Source organism: Sinocyclocheilus anshuiensis, unplaced genomic scaffold, assembly GCF_001515605.1.
Source record: "Sinocyclocheilus anshuiensis isolate Anshui unplaced genomic scaffold, SAMN03320099.WGS_v1.1 scaffold2166, whole genome shotgun sequence".
Classification (NCBI taxonomy): Eukaryota; Metazoa; Chordata; class Actinopteri; order Cypriniformes; family Cyprinidae; genus Sinocyclocheilus; species Sinocyclocheilus anshuiensis.
In genome coordinates this window covers 1,410,211-1,420,492 of record NW_015557079.1, presented here as the reverse complement: position 1 = coordinate 1,420,492, position 10,282 = coordinate 1,410,211, and the positions used below count along the sequence as shown (strand labels likewise).

The 10,282-nt window shown below is 38.7% G+C and overlaps 1 protein-coding gene across 2 annotated transcripts in view; it reads right to left on the bottom strand.

Moving 5' to 3' along the window:
- The window catches only part of LOC107676889 (SH3 and PX domain-containing protein 2A), a 111,832-nt gene that overhangs the window by 59,711 nt on the left and 41,839 nt on the right, over positions 1 to 10,282 (bottom strand). For both annotated transcript variants that reach the window (XM_016471623.1, XM_016471624.1), the window contains exons 3-4: positions 2,791 to 2,866; positions 921 to 997 (exon numbers count right to left, since the gene is read on the bottom strand). In XM_016471623.1, coding sequence (XP_016327109.1) covers positions 921 to 997; positions 2,791 to 2,866 — 153 coding nt within the window. The remainder of the gene's footprint in view (positions 1 to 920; positions 998 to 2,790; positions 2,867 to 10,282) is intronic.

The window sequence follows — 10,282 nt, the reverse complement described above, 5'->3', positions numbered from 1 at the left end:
GAAGTCTGGCGGCGTGGGCATTCTCGTTCCCCTAGCGTTTTCCGACGCAGCTCGAGTTCCTGAAGAGGAACGTCTCAGGTTACGTATGTAACCATAGTTCCTCGAAGGAACGAGGCGCTGCGTCTCAGAGCCATACATTCGGCATCTCTGCCAGCGCTTGCTTCATTCCTGGAAGCTGACACTGGTCTCACCGCACGTGCTTTTATAGCCTCCTGGTCATTACGTCACCCGCCCATGACGTCTCGCCCATCTATTGGTCTGATTACACACGAGGTTCAGAGCCGGTCACGCTGAAGGGCGTTCCCCTAGCGTTTTCCGACGCAGCGTCTCGTTCCTTCGAGGAACTATGGTTACATACGTAACCTGAGACGTTTTACTGATATTAAAAGAACTTATTTTAAAAAGTTGACCACCCTTAAATTCATAGTATGATTCGCACATTGTTTTTAATAATAGATCTTACCACACTCATAGTAAACACACATATGCCTCATGCTGCTAGATAACTTTATTTTACTGCACATTTTTTATATTTATGTTTTTTTAATTAATTTTGTACTTTCTAAGTAATTCTTCTTTGAACAGCAGAACGCCTTCAAAGAATATCAGTAAGAACAAAAAGGGGCTTAATGTTGAACCCTGAGGAACGCCAGTGTCATAACCACACTCCTAATCATGATATCAACCTCATATGCTGAACACACACACGTATGCGAGCAACACTTCCCCATGACAGCATGTAACACACACAAACACAAACAACGGTGTTTGTCAAAGGGCTATAAAGAACCTCTCACAGTTTAATGGTTTTCTAAATAAAGTAATACAGCCTACACACATTAAATAAGAGAATAAAAGAGGACAAACCACAAAAGCACCGACAAAGAGGAAGGAAGGAAGGAAGGAAAAGAGAGACTTACTCTGCAATAGTCGTCAATAAAGCGTAGTCTCTTCATGGCCACGTCTCTCACATGACTTCGTCGGAATATGATTTTGCCTTTAAAATAAAAGGTAGAATCAAATATGTGGTCTACTTTATAAAATCATTCTATAACAACAGTATGTAATAACATAATGATATCTATAATAACATTATCTAGGTTCCAGAAAGAGCTTTTTGCTGAAATTGCAAGAATAACTTGAATAATAGTTTGGAAAGCAGTTAGAATGCATTAAAAATAATACACAAATCTGTTGCATTTTATTCCATTGCTTTCCAGAAAGTCTGTGATTATAAATTTATATTGTTACATTATTGATTTTAGATTTGATTTGATTTAATTTGATAATAAAATTTAAATAAATTAATTTAAATGTAAAAACAACTAAATAAAATAAAATAAAATAAAATAAAAATATGCAGCTTAGATAACTATTTATGATAGTCATGGCTGAACCAATGAAAATGTTAACAGGGCAAGTAAAAATCAGACATACTGGCCCAATTGGGAATAAATAAATCATCTTTATTTTTGAGCCCCACTCACTGCTGTAAGCAAAGTCCAGTGCATTTTAGAATAACCCATAAGAAAATGTTTAGAAACATGATAAACAGAGAAGCTACTGAAGAGAGACGCCATGTGTTATTCTTCAGATCTGGAACATCCTAATCAGATTCAGAGGTTTGGAGGAGATAAGATCACCACATAACACCAAGCTCCAGCTGTTATTCTCTCCTATCTCAAGCTGCTTACGCTCAAGGAAATACTCAGCATTGTTCAGAATGAACAAAACCCTTGTGAACAAAATCTTTATAACCATAGATTCACCTTGACTTGTTTCATATTCTATTATATTCTACATGTACACTGAAAAAATATTGGTGTAGAAACTATTTTACTCAGAAATTGCTAGTAAATTTCACAAATATTTATAAATAAATGACAAGTTAAGACACTGAAATGAGTGGCATTTAGTCCAAGTCTGTTAACTCTGAGGTGATCTAAATTTTAATGTACAAAGTTTTTATAAATATAGAAACCATTAGCTTAGAGGAAAGTGGAACAAAATATCGAGGATCGCAAATATTTAGTTTAGTAGAGGTTTAAAGAGGCCTGATTGTACTTTGCATTTATCACACCATGACATGAGGTCTTCTATAGTAATAAAAAAAAAAACAAATACAGCAACAAAAATAGCAACAATAATACAAAACTCTTTATAGTTTATAGACATGTGTATAGAGAGAAATCTGATCTGTCCCTCTTTAAGGTCCCAATGGAGTCTAATAATCAGAATGGAATTAAATGAAGACAGATTTAATGGTTTGACACTTGACACCCTATTATTCCCTTACAAATGCTCTGAATGGTTTTATAAGACACTTAATATTCTAGTAATCTAACCAATTACACTGCATTTCAGTAAATAATCTAATGGAGCCAGTGATAATCTGAGCTAGTGTGTTCGTATTGAGGGATGTGAGAACTAACAGAGAGAACCAGAGGGACTGCTGGAAAACAAAGAACAAGAGAGACACTAAATGTCCAGGGAATAGAGCAGCCGCGTCAGCAAGCCGGGAAAACGTGTCTCGATCTCTCTGTCTCTGTCTCACTCTTCTCATTTTCTTCTTATTGATGGCTTTTGTTCTCAGGGAACGGTGCTGCTCATCTCAATGACTCGTGTGCCTGCTTCCTGCATTTGAGTAAGTCAAGAACGGAAGCACGACCCCATCCCAGCGTAACCATGACTTATTGTGGACAGATCTGCTGACGCCATGTGTTTGCAGGTCTGTGTGTTTGTGTGTGCGCAAAGGAGAGGAAGGGGAGGACAAACTCCTCCTAAAATCACCTGGAAGAAAAGGGATGATCCTTTTTTTGGGATCTTTCTGCCCTCCCTCAATTGGGAACTTGTCGAGAATCTGCATCTTTGGGAAGACACAAGAAACACAACATGTAAAGGAAAAATTTGTCAATAACAGACACCATCAACTATCACCAATATTAATACTATAGCAATCAAACTATTTACAATTCACATTGATAACAAAGTCTTTCGATTTGGTGTAATAGGGAGAACACAAATCAAAATCCAAATAGGCTCCAATGTCATATTTACTTTTCATTGCTTCTGTCTGTATCTAATGAAAAATGTCATGATCTCTGTTTAAAATCATGTGCTCATGTTTCCTGAAAACCCGATCACTTTATTTTCTGTAACTCTCCACATTTGTCCCTTTTGGGCATTTGAAGTACAAACAGCTGCAGATTATTTGCAAGTATCCCACAAACAAATGTAAATCTGAGTTCTGAAAATGAAAAACAACTACAGGAAACCAGCAACAGAAGCTGGGAGATTCTACTTGAGCTGCTCCCATGCAAATGTGACCCTGTAAAGAGCTCTGACTGGAAACTCCCGGTGGACTGTGCTCATTAGAGGACCCTTGTTAAAAAATAAAGTGACGTGACATGTGGCCAAGTATGGTGACCCATACTCAGAATTAGTGCTCTGCATTCAACCCATCCAAAGTGCACACACACAGCAGTGAACACACACACACACACCGTGAACACACACCCGGAGCAGTGGGCAGCCATTTTTTTTGCTGCGGCACCCGGGGAGCAGTTGGGGGTTCGGTGCCTTGCTCAAGGGCACCTCAGTCGTGGTATTGACGGTGGGAGAGAGCGCTGTACATTCACTCCCCCCACCTACAATCCCTGCCGGTACGAGACTCGAACCCACAACCTTTGGGTTACGAGTCCGACTCTCTAACCATTAGGCCACGATGTTTCATGTGTTTCATGTTTCATGTCATAATGTTTCATGAAACATTTACAAGAACTGAGAGAGTAAAAGTTTAGGAGTAGCTGTTGTGGGAACCAAATGAAGAAGAGGAAAAGATTACAAGGTTAAATAAACTCTAAATGAAAATTAGTAATAATAATGCCCTTTGATTAAAAAAAAAGCATATTAACACAGGCAGAGCTGTAGCATATATCATGTTTTAAAAAAAGATTAATTTGGGTTGCTGGTTCAAATTCAGACTTTTCCTGAACCCATCTGTTTCCTGCCACAGAATCTTTAAAATCTTTCACTTTAGAATTTGTAGGTTTAGACTATTTAGAAGTTAATTCACATTTTAAATTTTTCTTTAGACTTTAGAATATTTAATACCTCTAGATCTTAAGAAAATAGAGGGGGAAAAAAATCAGTTTCAGTCGGTAAGATTTTTTAATGTTTTTGGAACATTAAAAAAAAGTCACAAAGGCTGCATTTATTTTAAAATTTTCAATCAATAAATAATTTATTCCTGAAATGCCAAAGCTGAATTTTCAGCATCATTACTCAGTCTTAAGTATCACATGATCCTTCAGAAATCATTCTAATTTGCTTATTTGCTGCTCAAGAAACATTTATTATTTTCAATGTTGAAAATAGTTGTGCTGCTTAATATTTTTGTGGAAACTGTGATGATTTGATAAATCCAATTGAATTAATCAGATGGTATGGTTCTTTTTAACGAGTCAGTCGACCAGTTGGTGAATCAGACTGAACTGAACACTAGAAGAGTCACTGGTCTGAATCACAGACTTAATCAATCACTTCCTCTTTGAACTGGTTTGGATTACTTGCTCGCTTACTGAACCAAAAGGTCTAATGTTTGATTCAAAATGAGCCAAGAACTATTACTGTGTTATGTATACTCATGTTAAGATGCTTATTTATAAGGTGTAAAAAATGACAGTGAATTTAACGGTAAAAGACTGTAAAAATGCAACAGTAAAAACCTGTTAAATGGTTAACGGGAAATTCCTCTACTATATACGGTAAAAGACTGTATTGGACATTACATTACATTACATGGACATAATTCTACAGTAGTATACCGTCTTTGGAAGTGAAAAAGACCGTATAATTTACAATGAATAACTGTAAATGGACATTCCCAGAATTCCCTGCATTACATTTCATATTTGATGTTTTTTTTGTTGAAATAACTATGTTTCTTCTTAGTTTTTTCTTATCAGTTTTGTATATTAGGGTTGTATGTTACACCTAATGTTGTTAAATGAATGTTTATTGCATTATTTCAGTTTCATGTGTTACCGTGATGGTGTTTAGTGTTTGTGTGAATGACACTGTGCACCTTCTATATATGTTAATATTTAAAAGCTGCTTGTGATGGGCTTTGGTTCATCATGTGACTTTCTCATCACCATCTGCATTTGGTGGTTATCAGTTTATTACAAAGGTACAAAACAGATTTCAGTACTTCAGTAGGTTGGTATATTAACATTATTTCAGTTAATGAAATTACGGTATTTAACTGTAAATTTAAGTTAAAACCGTAAAACCTAAAATGTTGCTACTGTATTTTTTACCGTAAATTTTTTTTTTACAGTTTTAGCAAAACTTCAGTCTAACTACTGTCAGGTTGTTAATTTGACAAATCCAGTTAACTCAAAAACATAATACTGCAGGAAACATTGTTATAATTTTTAGAAACAGAATCTTTAGAGTCTTCAGATTCTTTACATTTAGAATCTTTAGCTCTATCAAACTGGGGAAAAAACTACAAGAAAACTTGAACACTGAGAGAGGCATTTAGAGTTTGAGGCTCTCTTTCTCCTTCTGTCTCTTTTTACTGTCTTTCTATCTAGCTTTACTGTCTTTATTCTAGCTCTCCCATGAGGCCTGTCAGAATGTCTTTTCTCCTGGTACAACAAGGTCAGACTGTGGAGCGAGGACACACCAGATGTGCAACGTCTCTTGCCGTTTCTGCTGGTCTTGCTGAAATATCTCCCCCAAAACCTTCTTGCTTTAACATGAATCCATGGCACACAGGGAGAGGAGTAATTGAAATCTGAGCTAATCTGTAATTGAGGACAGACAAAGATCACACACACACACAGCCAACCCCTGTGTTTATATACGTGGGGTCAGTGCAAGCTCAGTCGCTGGTGCACACTGATAGGGTTGTGAGGATCTGGGTCAGATGGCATGAAGAATTGGAGGATAAAAACAAATCACGTCTCACAGATATCAAATGTCTTGCACTTTCATTTTCACAAGATCCTGAATTTACTCTGCTGATAATATCACAATATTTGTGCTTTTTGCAGATTATCTGAGTCACTCTCAAACTTAGAACAGCTACAAACATGTATATGTCATTTTTAAGATGTACACTACCGGTCAAAAGTTTGGAATCATAACTTTTTTATTAAGTTGTTCGGAAAAAAAGAGAAGCTGCGATTGTCATGCGTATCTTTCAGTGAAGCACGGTTCTGTGATCAGCAGTAAATCACCATCCAAAGGCCAGAGGGCGCTCTCGCGCTGAAACTCCAAATACGCCTCGCAGAAGAAACCCAGGAAATGCCTATCGCTGCAGCTGAATAAACAGAAGATTCAACTGCTTTCATTGATTCAACGTGACTAATAAACACACGACTGTGGCATTATACGGTTTATCTGAGTTCTTATTATTATAATTTTCATTAAAATAAAGTATTGATTTACTGCTGATTACAGAACCGGCATTACTATCAAAATGCGCATGACAATCGCATTCGATTAATCGTGCAGCCCTATACACTACCATTCAAAATTCTGAGGTAAGTTTGAGGGGTTTTTTTTTTAAAGAAATTAATACTTTTATCAAAAATGGCAGTAAACATTAAAGAATATCATTTCTATTTCAAATAAATGCTGTTCTTTTTAACTTTCTATTTATCAAAGAAAACAATTAATTCATTTCTTGAGCACTAAATCAGCAAATTAGAGTAATGGAGAATGGAGTAATGATGCTGAAAATTCAGCTTTGACATCACAGGAATAAATTAAATTTTTAAATATATTCAAATAGAAAGCAGTTATTTTAAATTACATAAATTACATTTTTACTGTTTTTGTTCTGTTATTTTGATCAAATAAATGCAGACTTGGAGAGCATAAATGACTTTAAAAAACATTTAAAAAATCTTTGACCCCAAACTATTGAATGGTAAAATATTTACAATGTCTGTCAGGTGTTTGTACACAAATGTGACTCTTATAATGTTTTCCAAATTACACACGTTTTGACCCTAGTTGATACCTAGTATTGAATATCCCGTTTGAGAGCTAATTCAACACGATGCATATTTACACCATATACACAAACGATGGCCAAATTAGAATGATTGGTGTCTAACTAGAGTAAAATAAAGAAAGAAAGAAAATCACTTGCATGTAGAACTCTGGACACTGAAAACAAAACGACTCAATGTGCAGAGAAAAATTAAGGGGGGGAAAAAAGATGCGAAAAAGGAGGGGAAAGAAAATCAAGATGTAGAGAAAAAGAGTGAAGAATGTATAAGGAAAGACTTAATGAAAATGACATATTGGAAAACGAAAATGAGATGAGCTGGATAAAACAGAAGAAATAAAATGACAGCGAACAGGAGAAGGAAATTAAGAGGCTCAGAGTGAAGAGGAAACATGAAGATGTGAGTGAGAACAGACAGAACGAGAAGAAGTTGCTGTATTGCCCAACCACCAAGGCACCTGGAAGACTTCCTGAGTCTCCATAGCAACAGGGGGCGGGGAGAGAGGAGAGCGAGCCAGTGATTGGATGACAGGGTGTGTGTGCAAGAGAATGGATATGAAGCAGGAAATCACTGCTCAATTGATATGCTTATAAAGTCACACTACAAAGCTAGGCCTACATCAAATCCATCTCCATGTGGTCTCCTATTCGAGATGAGAGTGATTGTAACTCTAGCAAAGTCAGAGATAAGTGTGTGAGCCACATAAACCTCATGATTAGCCTTTTCAAGGAGCTGCACCAGGGGGCCCTTCTGGTAAAACACAGCCAAAGAGTTTGAGGACACTGTAGGAGAGTGAGCTCTGTCATGCAGCTCCATCAATGGGCTTATTCAAGTCAAAACTTCAATGCATATTTCATAACACTTAAACAGTGATCCTGCTATGGAGCTACAGGGGGGCTGCTCTGCAATATAGTCTACACCTTTGTAACATTTCTCCCTTAATTGGTTAAGGTTTCTTGTACCGAATGTAGCAAGGAAAATCTCTTCCCCATTCTGTCTAGCTCCTTTTACACACGTGCACATGTCTCATGACCTAAATAACGGCAATGGTCATGTGACTTCTTGCTAATGCTTGTGAATTGAGCTCAAGTTGCATGATGTCATAAACAACCAATTACAGAGTTCAGTTTGTACAAATTCTTACTTTTTCTAAAGATGTCTGCTTCAAAGGAAAACTATTTTTGAGAAGAACTGTGAAGTGTTTAGAAATGAGTCAAACAGACTCTAAAATGACTTGCTAAGTGAGTTTCAGCAGGGTGAAAGATTTCCAAACTTGAAGAACTCACACACGGTATAATCCACCCAATAAGCTGCTTTTGCACAGAGAAATTACAAAAATAAACTTCCACTTTCTATGAAGAAAATTAAAGTGCTGTGGAAGTCAAACGCTATGCAAGGGTGTTGCTTGGGCATTGCTATGAAGTTTCTAGGGGTCTTGGTGGTTGCTAGGGTGCTGCTTGATGGATAAATAAATACATAAATAAATGCAACATTATATTTAATAATTTATTATAATAAACGGTCTTGAAATAATAATAATAATTATTATTATTATTATTATTATTATTATTAAATACAACAATAACAACAACTAGTACTACTACTACTGTCACATGTATAGGGCCTTTCGCACCTCGGGAACCTTTTCATAGTACCAGAACTAATTGTGGAACTACCCACTTTTTGGCATTTTCGCACCGCCGGAACTGGGTGCGATTTAATACCGGACTGCCTTTTTCAAGAACCAAATTAGCTCCTACTCTGGAGCAGGGTCAAACCAGCACAACTGGTACTAATCGTGATGTAAGTAGACATTGATTGGCCAAACGCATATGAAAACGCCCTCACCTGCCATGATTTAAAACACCGTGTAAGCATACTGTAAACATTGTGTCAACTTATTTAGCAAGTATGGAGAACAGCGATAGGCCTGAAGTGAGGGCACTGCCAGTTGTCGTTGGAGATTCTTAGTCCTCCTTTCCGTTCTTTCAATTGCTTTACGTATACGTCGACTTTCCATGTCCATTATTGTGAAACCCGCGAGACACAACAAAAACACAGCTCCGATCACAGCGTCCCCCATCCTCCTGTTGTTAATGTTGTTCTTCTTTGTTTCTGTTATTGAACGACGTGCACAAATGACGATGCTGTCGACCGGCTTACGTCACTTCTTAGTACACACTCTCGGTGCGAATGCAACCCTTTAAATGGTACTGGGAAATAGTTCGCGCAAAATCGTCCCAGTACTTTAGTACTGTACATTTAGTTCTGGAACTAAAGCGGTGCGAAAGGCCCTTATGTTCCCATTTAGTTCCTGTTTGCCCTTATTTGGTTTAGTTCCTGTCCTCATTGTGTTAATTTGTATCCAGCTGTGTTTGATTAATTATCTCGTTTTCCCCTTGCATTTAAACCCTGTGTTTCCCTGAGTCTGAGTCCACTGTTATATGTCATCCTTGAGTTCCAGTGATTGTACCCCTTTGCTTGTTTGATTAAAATCCTAGTTGAAGTATTCTCCTGCGTCTCCTCGTTCCTCCCAGAGAGAGATCGTGACAGAACAGTGGACCTAAAACCGAAAGTAAGCGGCGCCTTTTTCCCCCCGTGTTTGTTTTCCGTTTTTTGAAAGTTTTTTTGTTTGTTTCTCCCTGCGGCCATGGAAATGGCCGCCGCACGATTCATTGCCCTAGCACGTAAAGATATCCCCTTCTACGAATACGCCGGGGAATTCTGCGTGCTTGCCGCAGCGACGGCACTGGATGATGCCACGCTCAACTCACTGTTCTGGATCGGGGCTAATTACCATCGCCCCGTCAACCTCCCAGACACCACTGGACTGTGCTGGAGGGAAGCTATCATCCAGTGTCTGGAGAGCGTCCGGCCCCGATCCAGAGCACAGCCAGACCCAGAGCAGAGCCCCCCATCACCCCGCTGCGCGGAGCGCAAGCCCGAGCCCACCGACGAGCCATCGCCTCATGGAGCGACAGAGCTGAGGATCGCCCCGGAGCTGCTAGTGACGTCAGACCAGGTGTGAGAGCCGGCTACAACGGCCGCCATGAGGGAACCAACCCGCAGTCAAGCCCGTCGGCGGTTCCTGAGTCAAGCCCGCCTGCCGTTGCACTTTCAAGCCCAGAAAAACGGGCGCCAGCTCATGTCCCTGAACTCCTGGATAAGGCACTTCCTCCAAAGTTCTCGGCCCCTATGCTCTCTCCTAAGTCCGCTCCAGTGTCGGCTCCAGCCCCAGAGCTCGCTCCAGTGTC